Genomic DNA, 17,500 nt, shown 5'->3' with positions numbered 1-17,500 from the left:
ACGATCAGCAAGTGAAGGACCGATCCTTTTGCGCCAGTACTGTTGCGAGACTGGTACTTGGCGGTTCACGAGCAACATATAGACTAAGGTTGCCCATTACTCCCTCGCTCCTTTTTGAAGGCCCACCGCTCTCCTTCCTCTCCCGGTGGTCGAGCTGATCTACGACCACCCTCCAAAAGAACACTGAACGCCCAGCTTCGCAGAGCAGCTCTCTCCCCAGCCCACAGCATAGTGTTGAATCTGGATCTACTGTGTGTTCTGACTCTATTGGATCAAGTCATAACCTAAGCCTTCTACTAGTAGACTACTATGGAGAGACTAAGCTCTATTTCAGAGATTGGACTCTCTTACTGTGATTAGTCTGGGCTGTTCCCGAGCCAGGTTCCCTGGATCCATTCTGACCTAAATGGATGAATGAAGAAGGGGGCGGGCAGATACGACGGCCACACACACCTCTTTTTAGCCGACTAAAGCCGGATCCACTACACGGCTAGGATCAGAGAAAGATTGAGAAAGCAACCTAAACCTACTCTACTTTGATTCAAAAGGCGAACAGCCCCCTATTCGTCGATCAATGAATGGATCAAAGAAGGAGGCTCTATCTATGTCATCGTATATAAGGGAAGAAGCCCGCCCCTGATCGAAGAATGAAGAAGCGCGCCCGGGTAGACTGAAAGAGCTCTTGCTCCGCGTATACGTCCCGCTCCGTCTTGGGGGTCATAGAAACATACGGACCGACCGGAGATGAGGTAATGAAATTCCATCCCTGGGAAGAACTCCAAGCTGTAACGGATCAGTCTACCGCTGGCGCCCCTGACCCTGAAATCCACCAAACTATTCTTATCTTACGCCTCGATTTGCTGGTTTCTCTAGTGGGCTGGGCGAGCGAGAAGGAGTTTATCCTCATCCGTTTGATTCATTTCCAACTCGAAGAAAGCCTCGGAGAAAACAAAAAGTCAACTAAGCCCTCACTTATTTCGTTTCGGGGATGAAGAAGAGAATCACCCTCACCCCGCCCGCTACAAGCAACTCGAATCAACACGAAAACTCTTTGTTTTGGCATTCATTCCCCTTGCTTTGTGTCAATTCCCTGCCAAGCGCCCCTCTTGCACTCAGGGGCGTAGCCGTGACATTCTCTACCGCCCGCATGCGAGGACCCAGGAACGTCGTTCTGGTTAGGTGTTCGTTTTTGGGTTCCATGGTTCACGACATACTTGGTCTAGTTCGTGGGAGCGGCTTTCGCACCTTCCCCACTCCTTGTCTCTTCCTTCTCCTTGGCTTAACATAACAGCCAAGCAAGATATTGTTACACCTTGCCTTGCCTCTATGGGGGGCTCGCTCAGTGATTCTCCCGCCCAAGACACTTCGATCCTGCAAACGTAGGCTTTCAAGCAGCAAACGGAGGCGGAGTGATCGTAGACCACCCTCCGCCTCCGTTTGCTGGTGCAGAATTTATCAAACCAGGCACGAGGAGCCTGTTTGAGACCATAGAGAGCCTTCCGAAGCCGGCAAAAGAAGAGTCTGGGGGAGCCTGGGGGAAGCTGCATAAAGACCTCCTGATGTAAATCGCCGTGAAGAAATGCGTTCTTGACGTCTAACTGGGATGAGAGTTGGGCCACTGTTTGACTGCAGCAACAGCAATGTTGGTACGAACAGTGGTAGTGGTCATCTTTGCAACCGATGCAAAGGTCTCATCGTAGTCCACTCCGTACTCTTGCGCATAACCCGTTGCAACAAGACGAGCCAACTAACGTAACTGACTCCTGAGAAAACCAACCCCCTTTTGCTACAAGCCGTTTGTACCTCTCTATAAAAAAAGCATCAGAGCCCCCTTGTTTGTAAACCCAACGAAATCCTATAGCCTGCTTGCCCGGTGGTAGAGTAACCAAGTCAAACTTCGTTTGCCTTTTCTAAAGCTTTAAGCTTTTCCTGCCTGCCAACAAGGTTGACTGGCGGCCTCTTGATAAGACGTAGGCTCAGAATATGAATGTTGTTAAGAGAGGCTAAAAACATACGATGAGAAGTAGAAAAGAAGACATCATATGAAACAAGGCGGCTATAAGGAGATCGAGAAATACGAGATTGGTATGAAACAAACTTCTCAATGGGATACCTGCCTAAACGCCCTTATGCGAGCTGAACGGCGTACTGTAGAAGGATCTGTAACAGGCTCTGACGGCTCTGGTGAAGAGGATGGGGGCAACTCTGAAGACGTGACTGAGGCACAGCTGTCGTAACTGAAGTATCTTCAACCTGAGGAGCGCAGCAACCACGGTGGAAATAGTTGCCGAGGTCTCGAAGATGTCCTGGAATTAAAGTGCCTTTGGCGCCAAGAAACGAACATCTCTAGACATGTAGTCTAGCCACAGGATCAAAACACAACTATCCTTTTTCTTTTTTACCAATTTTTTAAATACACGGAACAGAACGAGAAGATAGTTTGTCTCTTTCTGAAGAGGGAAGAAGAACATAGCATTTACAACAAAAAAGTAGATAGTGATAGGAGAAAAGCCAATAAGCTGGGGACACCTAAATGGGAAGAGGGTTGTTGCCTGTGGATGATATATACGGCAGTAAGAACTGCATCAGCCCAGTAGTGTTTAGGAACACTCATGTCTAGTAACAGAGTACGCATCGTTTCACAGATATGTCTGTGTTTACGTTCTGCTATACCTTTTTTTGGGGGTATGAGGACATGATCGTTGATGCAAGATCCCATGCTGTCGTAAGAAGACCTGAAAGTTATATGAAATTCTCCCCCGGAATCTGTGCTAAGAACTTTAAGGGATGCATCAAATTGATTTGGCGAGAAAATCCTTGAAGCAAGAGAACACTTCTTCTTTCAAGTAAATAAATCCAAGTACAACGAGAGAAATCATCAATAAACGAAACGTCACATAATAAGAGTAGCCACATCTAGAGCCAACAGGCGCAGGACCCCAAACATCAGAATGAACAAGCATAAATGGAAAAGAACTAGCATCCATTTTCTTATGATTTTTTGGAAATGAGACAAAAGAATGTTAGGCTAAATGACAATAATCAAATGAGAAACTGTGACCTATTCTATTACTTTGAGAATGCAGACGAAGAGCATAAGGATGACCAAAACGTTGTTTGTGCCACAAGCTGATTGTCTTTAGCTGCTAATTCTTCTTTTGACGGTAAGAGAGCAAAAGCCTGATGAGAACGCCGCCCAAAATCAAAGTAGAAGAGTGGCCCGCTCCTTTGACCTTTGCCAATCAGATTCCCAAAACAAGCAAGAGGATGAAACAACACACAATTTGATCCATAAGTTGACCGAGCCTAAAAAAAAAAAAAAGATTTTTGAGAATCAAAGATCGAGAAGAAGAAAGAGGTAAGGTAACTGATCCAATATGAGTAATGCGAAGAGGAGTATTATCAGAAGTATGAAAAAATGGGTTACCTTTTAATTCTTCGATCGAATCAAGAGCTGCTTTTGAACCAGTAGCTTGAGGCAGCAGTATCCAGGGTAAAATGAAGCCCACGGAGCGGTAGAGGCACCTGAATTGTTGGCAGCAGCAAGCAGGTTTTGAAGAGCAGATATCACACTAGCCGGAATGGAGGGGGCCCGTCAGGGCCGCTGGAGACATCAGATGTTGCAGATGGTTGGGTTGTGGCTGCATTCGCTCGCTGGCGTTGAAAGCACTGCTCAATGTTGTGCCCTTTGCGTTTGCAATGCAAAAGTGACAAACTTTTTCTTTGAGCTCCAATTAGATTCCGGTTGTACGAGATACAAAAGCTGTATTCTCAGAGACAGATGGAGCAAGTTTAGAGGCAGACTGCTGACGCGTTTCCTCTTGCATGACCATAGCCAAAGCCTCATCAACAGAGGGAAGATCTTAGGTTGGATGGAGGAGCGAACATGATGAAAATCCGCTCGAAGGCCCATAAGAAGAAAGCCGTTTCTGCCTGTTCAAGGACGACAGCCGTTTCACCAGAATGCTGAGGAGTCATGAGTGCCATCTCATCCCAAATGGCGCGCAGCCCCACGGAGCGGTAAAAATCATGCACTGATAGATCATGCTGACGAATCTCATGGAAATCTTGTTCAAGTTGGAACAGCCGGGCTTCTTCTGGCTATAAAGACGCTGAAAATGGTCCCTGTTTGGCTTTAGTTCTGGAATACAATCCCGAGTATAATCTTGGTTCAATAGAACCAATAATCCAAGAGAGAACAAGACAAAATAAAACTACTTGTTCCAGGTAGCCAGCTTCGTAGCATATTCGGGATCACTTTTGCTTGGGGCAACAATAGACCCATCTATGTAACCCGACCTCCAATGTTTTTCTGCATAGCGAATGCCCAAGAGGCTTCTTCCCATTGAGTTTGGGAGAGACTACCTGAGTGAGCTGCAGAGGATTGATCGGCCATGGAAAAAACCAGAGAAATGCAGAACGCCAAAAGAAGAATATCCCAACTCGAAGATGATAGCAATCAAGGAAAGGCCACGATCTCTGTCGATGCAATGCCGATCTCTACCGATGCCCTAGGGCGAGACCCACGATCAAAAGAATCCCACACAGGGATGAGATGCACGAAGCCCTAAAATAAAAGGGAACCTCAGAAATGGAAAGTCGGGAAGGAGAACGGGAAAACGACACGGTTCCCGATTTCTGGAAGATCCGGCGAGTCACCATCCAACAAGAGAATCCCGAGGCGGGTCCGAAACAGGGATGTGGATCATCATAGAAGTCAGGAAGAAGACAAGCGGATGCGAAATCACCGGAGGACCAATGATCGCTGCGCCACTACGACCTTCACATAGCCGACTAATGCGTCGTTCCAACTCCAAGAAGTTGTTTCGAAGTGAACATTCGTTTCGGATCCTTTGATTTGTTAGTTCCAGTTTGTTATTCTCTCCCCCTCCATAGTTGCCACCGGGGAAACTTTGTAATAGCATTAGAAAACAACCCATTGAGAGAGAGTCAATTGAAAGACGAAGCATGTACAAGCAATAGCAATATAAAGACGATCAACATTTCTCTCGTTACCATGTCAGCCTGACTTCTTTCTACGGCTAGCTTCCCTGACCCACCACCCGACCTTGACCCGGCTTCTGGCCTCACCACTCTTTAATCAAGGAGAGGCGAGACTTCGCAAACTGGGACTACTTCTAGTTGGTACTACAACGCACAAGCGGTAAGAGAAACCTAAAGGTTTCCTTTATTGCGACGTACTCTATAGGCAACTCGTCCCCCTACACTTGACCTTTTCCTTGCTCTGGCACTGTAACTGGCACTGATTGACCAGCTTCATCGCCTTCTCATTCCCATAGCTTCTCGGATGACGACTGCTGACTTTGTCTTCATTTCATTCTTTGACTGCTATGAGCTTGAGGCAGAGTCGGCTGAAGGTAGAAGGAGAAGAAGAGATTTTACAATGCCCTAAAGAAACCAATGCCCTTCCGATCGCACAAAAAAATATAATTGCGGAGAAATCCCTGTGAAATTCATCTGATGGAGTTTTCTTCTAGCTTTTCTTTCCATTGAATAGGAATCGCCCGGTCAACGGTGATAGCTGCTCGCCTCCTTGGATGAAGACAAAGATTGATTGCTAGCTCTAGTTAGGCAGTAAGCTAAAAGGTAGGCTCCCCCTCTTGGTAAGAAGGGCCGATCACGGGCAACTAGCGGGCTCTCTCTTAAGGTGAAAAGCTCTTTTCAAGCAGTGACAGAGAAGTGGGAGACAGAGCTTGAGGAAGAGGTAGGCGGAAATCAAAAAGGTAGTCTATCCATTCTGGCGTTCTAGGCTTAAAGCTCATTACTAATGAACCTCCCGTCCTTTCTTTTTGTTTTCATTTTATTCTTTCTCTTTCCAGAGGGACGAGTGGGCGAATCATGTAGTTCTTAAGCTTTCCTTTGCTCCTTACCGTAGTTGGAAGAAGTATGAAATATCCCTAAAGTTGAGAAAGAGTAGTTGGTGGAATAGGCCTTTCTCTTCCTCTTCGACAGTAGAATCAAACTCTTCGTTTGGGATCTACTAGTTCTTTGACTGGATCTGCTTCCGTCTGAGCCTGTTCTCTCGCTGGAAACTTTTTCGATGAAGGGAAACGACCTACAAGGCCAATTACAAGCGATTGTTGCAACGTTTTTGTACTCGACTGGTATCATACATCAAAAGAGGGATAGGCTTCCGGGAAAGAAAGAGTTCTTTCGGGTTTTGAGACCTTTAAACTACTCTTTTCTTTGCCAACCTATTTCATACCGTACTCGTCGTACTTCCTCTTCTGCAATCAGAATGGTAAGCTTAAGCTAAAATAGTGTGTATTTTCAATCGTAACCAGCCCTTACCGCGATCAGCCTTTACCGGCTAGACTGAGGAGAGGAGGAAAAGGGAGGAACAGAAGACTGGCACTTTTAGGCTTGTGGTATAGTCTCCCTTTTTGGGATTGAGGGGTGTCTAAGGAAGAGATTCTCTGTTTGTTGATAAGAGAAGCAAGCCTTGTTGAAATAGGGCCTAGTAGAGGTGAAAGGTTTCATACAGCTTCCGAGAGAAAGCTTGAATGATAGATTGCCAACCATTTACCAGCGTAAGCAGTAGTTCCTCCAGCTTCAGGTCTGCAAGTGCCGCTTCCCACTATGTATGGTAGTCCTTTGCTTGGTCGCTTGACTCGGTCTTTTAGCTAGGAATCCTTTCGTCTAGCCCCCTCGTCCCGAACAGCTGAGTGAAGGATTTATCCATTAGGCCTGCCTGCCGATCATGCCTTTACCTTTGAAGCCCTTAGGTATGCCTTTTCCCCCTTGTACCTTTCCCAACTCCTATTATATATATAGATGCTTCAATCTTAATGATCTTGTTTCGCCTCCCTTTCGTCGTTATGACTCCAATCCGTGTCCGGTCGGTGTAGTGAAAGAGAACAAGGAGCTTCGTCTTTAGTCTAGGAGCATACCTAGGAAATCGAGATTGGGTTGGTGTTCAGTGTACTGTACTGCCTCGTTCATACGGGGTGTTCCATGATATGAAAATCGACCACCCGTGCGGAATGAGGGTGAATATTCCATTATGATCGACTTCCTGCCGTCCTTCGTGACGGCAGCAAAGGCTGGAACAGCATCGTTCTGTCCTATCAGAACTTCAGCAACGAGAAGGACGTAGCGAAAGCTACCAAAAAATGTTGAGAGATTGGTTTATGGATTCGCTTTCTTAGTCAATTAGTAAAGCCCTTGAAAATATCCAATTTGTGAATTATGGAATATTTAATTCATCTTATAAATGCGTTGTTTTTGTCTATAAAGACCTCCATCTCCCTGGAGGTGTTATCTATCTGTTTGCAAGAGGGGCTAACCCCATTTCCTGACCTAATTCAATTCATCACCAATCAGGTGATGGAGGATATCATGGTAGCAAGCTACCCCGGGTCCTCCTATTTCTATAGAGGAACGTGTGAACGATGCCGCCGATATCTTGGCGGATCTTCGCACGAACTCCTCCCATAGTTCCTTATACAAGGAAGTACGTAGAAGAATTCAGTAATATTACTGAATGGGAGGCGGCTAAAGCCACTTCTCTTCTTTCTCCCATGCTTTCCGTTGGTCAACAACCAACCACAGCTCTCTATAGTTCTTCACTACTCGTACAGGAAGGAGTCTCTTTCTGTCTGGAGGGAATCATTTTTTCTCAATCAAGAATGCCTCAACTGGATAAATTCACTTATTTCACACAATTCTTCTGGTCATGCCTTTTCCTTTTTACTTTCTATATTCCCATATGCAATGATGGAGATGGAGTACTTGGGATCAGCAGAATTCTAAAACTACGGAACCAACTGGTTTCACACCGGGGGAACAACATCCGGAGCAACGACCCCAACAGTTTGGAAGATATCTTGAGAAAAGGTTTTAGCACCGGTGTATCCTATATGTACTCAAGTTTATTCGAAGTATCCCAATGGTGTAACGCCGTCGACTTATTGGAAAAAAGGAGTCAAATCACTTTGATCTCTTGTTTCGGAGAAATAAGTGGCTCACGAGGAATGGAAAGAAACATATTATATTTGATCTCGAAGTCCTCATATAGCACTTCTTCCAATCCTGGATGGGGGATCACTTGTAGGAATGACATAATGCTAATCCATGTTCCACACGGCCAAGGAAGCATCGTTTTTTAATCTCATTATGACTTGGTCGTTCGGAAGAGATTCTTTCTCGATCAGAATAGTGGAATGGAAGGCACTACAAGAAAGATATACTCCTTTTCAAATCGCCCCGCGAAGACGGACGTTCAGAAAGGTTCTCGAGATTCTCAATCGTCCAGGCGTGCGGGAAGGGAGCGAGACCAAGCCGAGCCAGACGGAGAGTAAGCCCTTCCCACGTGTCAAGTTGAATAAATGAATGCAGCCTCAACCAGAGAGATCAACCTGCGCCTTTGATTTTAGGCCGCCGGCGGCGCAGAACGAACTAATCCGCGACCGGCAAGTTTTCCGAAACCGAACTGAATTGAATTGTTACTTAAAAAAAAATGCTTGCCAAAGAAAGAAGGTCCATTTTCCCACGTAGTTCGTCGGTCAAACCAACGATTCTATTCTCAAAGTAATAGAGAGAGTCTTTCTTTTTCTAGTTACACTTCTATCAATGCAATGAAAGAACCATCCCTTCCTATTTGTTTGTCCTGTCAGATAGAAAGAAAATGTGACCCCAAAGAGCCCTTCTTTACCACTTTAGGGGGTGGGGGTGAAGGGGGGGTTTACATACAACCGAGGCAAAGTGGTTTATGATTGAATCTCAGAGGCATTCTTATCATTTGGTAGATCCAAGTCCATGGCCTATTTCGGGTTCACTCGGAGCTTTGGCAACCACCGTAGGAGGTGTGATGTACATGCACCCATTTCAAGGGGGTGCAACACTTCTCAGTTTGGGCCTCATATTTATCCTATATACCATGTTCGTATGGTGGCGCGATGTTCTACGTGAATCCACGTTGGAAGGACATCATACCAAAGTCGTACAATTAGGACCTCGATATGGTTCTATTCCGTTCATCGTATCGGAGGTTATGTTCCTTTTTGCTCTTTTTCGGGCTTCTTCTCATTCTTCTTTGGCACCTACGGTAGAGATCGGAGGTATTTGGCCCCCAAAAGGGATTTGGGTTTTAGATCCTCGGGAAATCCCTTTTCTTAATACCCCTATTCCCCCTTCATCCGGAGCTGCCGTAACTTGGGCTCATCATGCTATACTCGCGGGGAAGGAAAAACGAGCAGTTTACGCTTTAGTAGCTACCGTTTCACTGGCTCTAGTATCCACTGGCTTTCAAGGAATGGAATATTACCAAGCACCCTCCACTATTTCGGATAGTATTTATGGTTCTACCTTTTTCTTAGCAACTGGCTTTCATGGTTTTCATGTGATTATAGGTACTCTTTTCTCGATCATATGTGGTATTCGCCAATATCTTGGTCATCTGACCAAGGAGCATCACGTTGGCTTTGAAGCAGCTGCATGGTACTGGCATTTTGTAGACGTGGTTCGGTTATTCCCATTTGTCTCTATCTATTGGTGGGGAGGTATATGAGAGAACGAATCAGTGGATTGAGGAATGAAAGCTCGAAGACAAAGAGAACCGGGCTTTTCCAAAGAATTACTGCAGCTTTCCCACTCCCTTTGATTATCATATACAAAAAAGTCTCTTCCACTTCCCTACCAAATCTCTCTGTATTCTGGCACATAAATGAAGGGATCGAAGAGATTATGGCAGATCATGTTCACCAAGAAATGACCCGAAATTGGATCTTGGTCTATTTGAGATTGTTCCTTTTAATCGTAATCAAAGATGTTTTCTTGTCTCTCGTTTCTTTTCCGAACAAATCGAAGAACCTAATGGATCGAACTCATCCTTGGCTGCTACGAAACATATCGGCCTTGCGTTGCGGAAGGAACGTTCTGTTCTGAGTTGGAGGCTGAGACTGAGAGCAAGCAACCTCGTTTTGCCCTTTCCTTCACGGCACGGCCCTGCTCGCCAGGAGGCAACGGAAGTTCATGGCCGGAGGCACAGATCGGTCCGAAGCGAGCAGCAAGCTGAAAACGTAAGCAGCGTAGAAAACCCCTAACCTAGCGAAGCGAAGAAACTTACTAAGCGAAGAAAACAAGCAACGGCCTTACTCAACCAAGCAACGGATGAGCCCAATGGAGAGTAAGCTGATCGTAGAGCACCGTTGCGCGGGAGCGCATCCAAGAAGAAAGTCCTTCCGCTAGCGCGAAGAACCAAGCAACGGCTAGCTGATCGTAGAGCACTCTCTCCCGGTGGTCGAGCTGATCGTAGAGCACTCTCTCCCGGTGGTCGAGCTGCCTCCGTGTGCCCTTTATTAGTAAGGGGCAAGCACTTGGGCGGAGTAAAGCTGATCGTAGAGCACCGTTGCGCTAACGCGCGCGCTGTAGTTTTTCAGCTAGCCTCCGGGCTTGAAAGCCTACGTTTGCTGGCTTAACAGCAGCGAGCTCCGCTTTCAGAAGCGAGCCAGAGTAGCGCGCTAGCCTATCACATCTTGAAGCTCCGCGCTCTAGAGCGTTTTTAAAGGCGGCTATGCTACTAGCGCGCTAGCCTTTTTCCGCAGGCTGCTAGTTGTAGCGCGCGTACTCTTCTTCTGTTCTACGAATCTACAGATCTCAAAATCGAAGAACGAGCTAGGGTGACGAAAAGATAGAAGCGTTATGACTCGATGACTAAGCGTGATGATTAGAGACTCCATGGATTCTTAAAAATTGTTGCCATACTTTTTAGGAATTAAAAAAAGGGTTGGGCTAGCACTTAGACAGTGCGAGCTCGGCCAAGAGCTGTTGAATACTTTATTATTCAATCATTTGAGAACCGAATGAGCAGTAGATGAGTTTATAACAGAACAAAGAAGCCTAACCTTCTGTTCAGCCAAGAGAGGAATCAATAATAGGTGGTTTCATTAGAAGCCAGGGCGCGGAGCCCGCTACGCTCAGTCAAGGAACGAGGAAAAGCAAAATGGAATGAATGGTTGAAGTGACTGATGAGTGAGAGCGCTACGAAGAGCAAGTGCTTTCTCAACACTGATAATACGATGCCCCAGGAAAAAACGACGGCCGAGCGCGTAGAGCAACAAGTTATTGCGGGCAGGAGTTTCAAATCCATGAACTTCGTACAGAGCATCTCGGAGGAAGATGAGCAATTGGAGCGGAAAAACAAAGATTTTGTCCATTTACCACCGAAAAACAATAATACCTTTGTGACCGTGACGGATGCTAGGGGGAATAAAAAAACTGGGGCTTCCGCAGGTTGTTTGGAGGAAATCAAAGGGGGGTCTCGTCTTTCTCGGTATGCTGCTGAAGCAACTGCAGAACATGTCGGGCGATCCGCCAGAAATCTGGGGATGAAGTCGGTTGTAATGAAAGTGAAAGGATCTACTTTTTTCAGGAAAAAGAAAGCAGTGATCTTGAGCTGGAGAGAAGGTTATACCTTTGCTGAGTGTAAGCGAAGTGAAGGAGTAGGAGATCAATCTAAAATTATGTACATCCACGATGTGACCCAACTTCCACATAATGGATGCCGACTCCCCAGGAAACGTCGTGTTCAAATAGTTCCAAGAAGTTCTCCATTTTCACTTGACAACAATTCCGGAAAAAATCTGACTCGGAGGGAGTACGCGCGCTAGCGGCGGGGTTCGATAAAGTGTTGGCGCGCTAGCGCGCTAGCCTTTTGAAGCAGCTAGCAGATTCTGAAGAAATGAGCTTCAGGCTGTGTAGTCTGATGCAGCTGGATGAAGCCCTTACGTAATAGGGCGGATGGGAGGCTGGAAAGAAACCAGAGGTATGACGGGGATAATCTTTTCAGTTATAGACTAGGTCCTGTTATGCCAAACAAACTGGCCTGTGGTGACTGCTCGATGGAGCCGTTGCCCCAGCCTGCGCAAGAAACTTTGAGTTCTGTAGGCCAGTCGTCAGGTCAGTAGTTGGGGGTTGTGTCAGTGAGGGGCTGCAAGCAAGTAGAGTCCGATAGTTAAGGGAAGAGTGAAGAGGCAAGTAGCGCGTTAGGAGTCTATAGAAACGAAAAAAGCCCAGCTCTACCATAGATTAGGCTCGTAGTCAGACGAGCTGAGCTGCAAGAAGTCTACTCGTCGTTGAGTCTTTCCGTCTGCGAGAATAGCCACCCACTTCGATTATCCAGACGAGGATTCGGTGCCGTCCTAAAACGCTTTGTTTTCATCTTGACAGATCCATCGGTCGTCGTTCGAATCGGGAGAGGATGTGGTGGTAACCCCCCTTCGTCTAGAGCCGGGCGTCCAGCCGTGTAGGAAGACTCACCCTAGCCACTATAGCGACCCCACCCCCAACTGACGCTGAGAAGCACCCTCCATCCACTTCCCCTTTTCCGTGTGCCCAAAAGCCCGCCCGCCCGGTTTATGAGCCCCTTTCCGATTCCCTCACCCAATCTCATGAGAAGCAAGCCCAGCAGGCCTTGCCAACACCTGTCCCCAGACAGCCAGCCCTCACCAGGCTGGCATTGCTAAATGCTCCGCCACGAAGCAAGCTCTCCCGAATACGACAGATGCGGAAGTGGCTAAAGAAGTCGGAGGAAGCGAAGAAGCGAAGAAAAGCCTTACCCCTATATAAAAGCGCGCGCCAGAACAAGGCGAGCCAAAGGCTCGCTTTCGCCCAATTATTAGTAAGGCGGTGGTCGTAGATCACCAGAACAACAAAGACAAGGCTTCTGTGCCCAATTATTAGTAAGCTGATCGTAGAGCACCGTTGCGCGTTAGTGATCGTAGACCAACCTTTTCTTGCTGCTGATCGTAGACCACTCTCTCCCGGTGGTCGAGTGACGGGATGGATGTGGAGCCCCTGTTGAGTTTTGGTTTTCTTGCTGGGGCGCGCGTTAGCCCTTAAAAGGTTTAGAGTTGGGGCAAAGCAACCTGACGCGTTGCGGCCCTATCGGGCGCCTTCACTTGCTCCTCCGCTTGCTTGAAATGAAGGTGCCGAATTCGTACTGGGCAGAAGCTGCATTCGCAGCTGCTGCATATCTTCTCAATCGCACCCCTACTCCTGTGACAAAGAATGTCTCTCCACTTCAGAGGTTGACTAATCGGGTTCCATCATATGATCATTTACGAGTCTTTGGATGCCGATGTTTTGTTCTTCTTCCGTCCGTCAGCCGTGACAAGCTTTCACCAAAGGCGGTTATGTGTATTTTCCTTTGATACCCATCTGGGCAAAAAGGGTATAGCTGTTATGATCCCTCTTCTCGCAAGATGTATGTGTCGAGGCACGTTACTTTCTTTGAGGACCAGGCCTATTTTCAGGGGGAGTCTGGTCCCTCTTTGACGCCAGCCATCATGGAAACTCCGCTCCCTTCCCTTTTTTGGGGTATAAACTATATTTAGGATTAATTGATACCGTCGTACCCCTGTCTCTCTTCTTCCTCCAGTGATGAGTTAAGTGGGGAGCCTGGACCCACGGAGGAGCTTTTTCATCTGGTCCCACTGAGGATTAAAAAAACCTTCTAGCCGACCTGCCACTCCGGTTTACACTAGGCGCTAAAAAAGTGCAAGGCATCTGAGATGGATCAGGCTGGCCAACCTACTACCTCTACATCATCTTCCTTGTCTCCAGATCCTATCTCTCCTGAGGCCCTATGGAGTAAGTGGGGGTCTTCTCGCATTAAAAATCCTATTGAAGGAGAGGTTTGGAACCCTCTAAAATCCCAAAGATCGTGCCTTTCTTGCCAGTGTTCATGCGGAACCTAAAACCTTTTCGGAAGTCGTGGGCCAGCCCTGCTGGCAACAAGCAATGACTGAGGAACTTTAAGCCTAAGATAAAAATGGCACTTGGGATCTAGTTCCGCTTCCCGCAAGCCATTGGAAGCAAGTGGGTGTTCAAAGTGAAATAAAGGGCCGATGGCTCAGTTGAAAGATACAAAGCTCGTCTTGTTGCCAAAGGTTTTGCTCAAGAATTTTGCATTGACTATGAAGAGACCTTTAGTCCTGTTGCTAAGTACACCACAGTTCGACTTCTACTTGCCATTGCGGCTATCAATGACCATTATATCAACGTGAAGAATGCATTCCTTCACGGAGACTTGCATTGCAGGAAGAGGTTTATATGCAGTTACCTCCTTCCCTCTTCAAGCAAATCCAACAACGTATGCAAGCTACAGAAGGCCGGACTAAAGCAAGCGCCACGAGCTTGGTTTGAAAAATGGAGTAGTGCTGTTGAGAAAACGGGATGTTGGCAAGGCGGAAAGTGACGCCTTCGAAGCGGAGGCCCTTGCCGGAACCAACCCTTCCAGTGATAGTGTAGCTACCGTAGACTTCAGGCAGTGTAGTGGTGTGGATGGATACCGAAGCCAAGCTGTATACGAAGCCGATACGAAGCGAGGAGGGGGACGGGACGTACTATGAAAGCCATACATACGGATCAGGGTACGAGAGAGTTAATACAAGCCTGCTCGAGGCCTCAACGCGGGGCCGGGCCTAGAGGTTTTTTTTTCCCTCCTACAGCTCCTTCTATCGAGGGCGTTTAGCGCCTTCTGTATAGTGACTACACGGCTAACCAGCCCTTTGGAAAGACCGAAGGGACTCTCACAAGAGAACTGTTACTACTTGAACTTCTGATCCATTACGTTCTAGTGAATGGATCGGTTCCCCCCTCGCTTCGCTCTCCCCCCTCGGGGGGTTGATAGTGCTGGTCTCTATGAGAGCCTCTCCTCCTATCCTAGTTGTGGTGGTTCAAAGAGGAACAACAATCCAATGGCAAAGCTACCCCTGTTGACAATGAAGGGACGTCTATGAAATATGTTCCTACTCCTTTTCTTGTCTCAGCTACTATTCACTTTTGCCGTAGGACGACTAGCAAGGTTTATTACTTGCTATCGACTAGTAGTAAGAGTGAGTGGCAAAACAGCCATTGGAATCTATGCCCCTTACTCTTACACCGGAAGGAGAGGAGGTTAGTTAATCAATGAAAGACTCGCCCGGAAGATAAAATATCTTTATAAAAATAAATATATATATATATATTTATTTTTTTGTTAAAGATATTTACTCATTCCTCCTTTAGACTCCTTTTTTAGGTCGTTGAGAATCCGAGAAAGAGCGGCGGGGCTATTCCTTTTGTGTTCTTCTAACTCCTTCTCTATGATTTAAGACATTATAAATAAAGGAGACGGTTTTTGATCCTATTCTCCGTTATACTGATCTAGGAGGATTCTTTCTATTTCCTCCAATATAAAAAATGCAGGCCGGGTGTTGCTGCTGGCCCGAATGGATCCTCTGTTGTATTTGTTCGAGAAGCCGGCTGTTTCTAGGATTCATGATGGCAGTGAATACTGTCCGAGTTTGAACTTATGTCACTCAGAAATCCATCAAGGGACAGGCCATCGCCGATCACTTGGCCACGCACCCCGTCCCGGCCTACGAACCGTTGAAGACAGACTTCCCCGATGAAGACCTCTTGTTTGTCACTGCGGAAGAGCCAAATAACTGGCAGATGAACTTCGACGGAGCCTTTAATGACTCCGGAAATGGTATAGGGAAAATGATGATGTCCCGTCTGACTATTGATCAGCAGACTCCATTTTGAATGTACGAATAACATTGCGGAGTACGAAGCCTGTATAGCCGGGCTCAAGCTTGCCATTGACATGTCCATTAAGCGAAGCGCCTCGATGTGAGGGGAGATTCCAAGCTAGTCATAAGTCAGACTAATGGAAACTGGAAAACAAGAGACGAGAAATTGATCCCATATCAAGAAATGCTCGAGGTTTTTCTTTATCAATTTGATGAGATATCGTTCTCCCATGTCCCAAGAGACAAGAATCGCTTCGTGGACGCTCTGGCTACTCTCGCGTCCATGACCGAAATGCCAGAGAGAGCCACCATAAAACCCTTTTTTATTGGACAGTTTGATATGCCCGCGCATCAAGGCTTCGCGAAAAGGGAAAAGTCTGAAGGGGTTGGAAGGATCAACATCGCAGAATGAACCCGAAGAAGCGAAGAAAACCACTAAACAAACGAAGAAAGAAGCAAGGGTGCTCTACGATCAGCTATATACAACGGCTAGCGCGCCAGAACAAGCTGAAAAACTACAGCGCGCGCGTTAGCGCACTTGGGCGGAGTAAAGTGTTGCCGTTGCTTGCTGGATTCGCGCCCTAGCTGATCTACGACCAAAGAAGCAACGGCTGAGCTGATCGTAGACCACTCTCTCCCGGTGGTCGAGCTGATCTACGAGCACTCTCTCCCGGTGGTCGAGCTGATCGTAGAGCACCGTTGTGCGTTAGCATGCTTTGACGCGTTAGCACGCGCAGCAATCAAACTACTGCGCCCCTAACAGAGTCAAGGCAACGGTGGTCGTAGATCAGCCGTTGCTTGGTTGCATGGGCGCGTAAGCCCGTTTATCTAGCGGTAGGCCTTTTCTTGCTGCTGGTCTAAGACCACCCCAGATTTACAACCAGCCTGCGGTCGAGCTGATCGTAGACCACCCTTTTATATAGGGTGGTCGTAGATCAGCTTTTCTTGCTCTATCGATAGAAGCATTCTAGCCTATATATAGAATCTCTATATAGAGAGGAACGATTCCCTCGTCTGAGAACCGCCATTCACGCACGAAACGGAGAGAACCTAAACAAAAATGCAGAACAATAAGGCCCCATGCTCTCCTCTCTCCCCCTTTTTTAGCCAACACCATCAACCACTGTTGTATTGGTCAAAGAAAAAATCTGATGAATAGAAGGAAAGGAGATCAGAAAGATACGCGGACGACTTGACTATTGTATAGGTCGGATGTTTCCGTGAGCAGTAAGCAGCAGATCTCCCCTTATTTTGGGAAAGCTGGTGGCCGCGTGTGAATTCTTTCAAGGCAAGGGGCGGCCTGATTCGTTCGGTAGATCCGGTCGAGGTGGTTTTCGTTTACCAGCGCGTAGGTAGTCTAAGTTCCTATGACCGAGTCTTTCTGGCCCCTGTGAACATCTTTTCTTAATGTATTAAAGAGGGCCTCTCTAACCGGTGAAAAGTGGTGGGTGTCCACTAACGGCCATTCCTGGCTCGGCTCCGATAACGCAATTCCGGGAGGAGTCGGTATAAGGGCACTGGATCCCTTCGGACCTGGAGAACGTGTGACGCTGGGTCGGGGTTTGGTGAACCAACTGGTCGCTCCTCTAGTTGAAGTATCGTGCCCCTTTTTCGTTGCCTAGGTTACACCTTCGGAATACCCCACAAGGGGATTTCGCTCTACTCCCCCCAATCTTCACTTTACGCCACGCCGACTCTCCGTCGTGGAATTAGACCCAGGGGAATCTCCATAGGAACTAGTCCCTCAGATTTCGCACGTAGGAGATCGAGACACAGCCCCAGGGCTATGGGGAAAGATGTAGATCGATCGTCCTAGATAGACAACTACATAGAGGGTCTCTACAAGTCTATATATTCTTTTATTTCGTTCCCCCCGTAAGATCAATATCACAACCAATGAGGTCTGCAAGTTTCACATCTAAGTAATACCCGATCCGATAGTTTACGAGATTTCTATATAT

At 47.0% G+C, this 17,500-nt stretch overlaps 2 protein-coding genes and 2 long non-coding RNA genes across 5 annotated transcripts in view; 2 read left to right on the top strand and 2 right to left on the bottom strand.

The window, feature by feature from the left end:
• LOC122647108 overlaps nucleotides 1-17,500 on the bottom strand; it is a 63,367-nt gene that overhangs the window by 35,986 nt on the left and 9,881 nt on the right. The window contains exons 2-3 of the long non-coding RNA XR_006330792.1: nucleotides 6,015-6,019; nucleotides 1,132-1,136 (exon numbers count right to left, since the gene is read on the bottom strand). This is a non-coding gene — a long non-coding RNA (uncharacterized LOC122647108). The remainder of the gene's footprint in view (nucleotides 1-1,131; nucleotides 1,137-6,014; nucleotides 6,020-17,500) is intronic.
• Nucleotides 6,543-10,399, top strand: LOC122647060 (cytochrome c oxidase subunit 3-like). 2 transcript variants are annotated; one of them, XM_043840576.1, is made up of 3 exons: nucleotides 6,543-8,120; nucleotides 8,359-8,436; nucleotides 8,747-9,542. In XM_043840576.1, the coding sequence occupies exons 1-3, from the start codon at nucleotides 7,413-7,415 to the stop codon at nucleotides 9,527-9,529; spliced, it is 1,569 nt and encodes a 522-aa protein (XP_043696511.1). In that variant the 5' UTR covers nucleotides 6,543-7,412; the 3' UTR covers nucleotides 9,530-9,542. The 2 variants fall into 2 exon arrangements, 1 of the variants encoding a protein (XP_043696511.1); XR_006330777.1 differs by lacking the exon at nucleotides 6,543-8,120 and adding an exon at nucleotides 10,348-10,399 and having other exon boundaries at nucleotides 8,128-10,272.
• LOC122647068 (probable ribosomal protein S11, mitochondrial) overlaps nucleotides 10,543-17,500 on the top strand; it is a 95,617-nt gene continuing 88,659 nt past the window's right edge. Inside the window, exons 1-2 of the mRNA XM_043840585.1 lie at nucleotides 10,543-12,648; nucleotides 16,372-16,373. Of these exons, the coding sequence (XP_043696520.1) occupies nucleotides 10,989-11,630 (642 nt within the window). The 5' untranslated portion in view covers nucleotides 10,543-10,988 and the 3' untranslated portion in view covers nucleotides 11,631-12,648; nucleotides 16,372-16,373. The remainder of the gene's footprint in view (nucleotides 12,649-16,371; nucleotides 16,374-17,500) is intronic.
• LOC122647112 overlaps nucleotides 16,064-17,500 on the bottom strand; it is an 11,194-nt gene continuing 9,757 nt past the window's right edge. The window contains exon 4 of the long non-coding RNA XR_006330796.1: nucleotides 16,064-16,076. This is a non-coding gene — a long non-coding RNA (uncharacterized LOC122647112). The remainder of the gene's footprint in view (nucleotides 16,077-17,500) is intronic.

The sequence above is a fragment of the Telopea speciosissima genome, unplaced genomic scaffold (genome assembly GCF_018873765.1).
Source record: "Telopea speciosissima isolate NSW1024214 ecotype Mountain lineage unplaced genomic scaffold, Tspe_v1 Tspe_v1.0012, whole genome shotgun sequence".
In the NCBI taxonomy this organism is placed as follows: domain Eukaryota; kingdom Viridiplantae; phylum Streptophyta; class Magnoliopsida; order Proteales; family Proteaceae; genus Telopea; species Telopea speciosissima.
The sequence above is the reverse complement of the archived record's forward strand: the minus strand, read 5'-3'. Positions and strand labels throughout refer to the sequence as shown.

What these genes read in the sequence shown, in the direction of transcription:
- LOC122647060 (XM_043840576.1), top strand. Translation starts at nt 7,413, where the DNA reads ATGCCGCCGATATCTTGGCGGATCTTCGCACGAACTCCTCCCATAGTT. An exon ending in CACACGGCCAAGGAAGCATC is followed by an intron (nt 8,121 to 8,358) that starts GTTTTTTAATCT and finishes AAATGAATGCAG; the next exon opens with CCTCAACCAGAGAGATCAAC. An exon ending in AACTAATCCGCGACCGGCAA is followed by an intron (nt 8,437 to 8,746) that starts GTTTTCCGAAAC and finishes ATTGAATCTCAG; the next exon opens with AGGCATTCTTATCATTTGGT.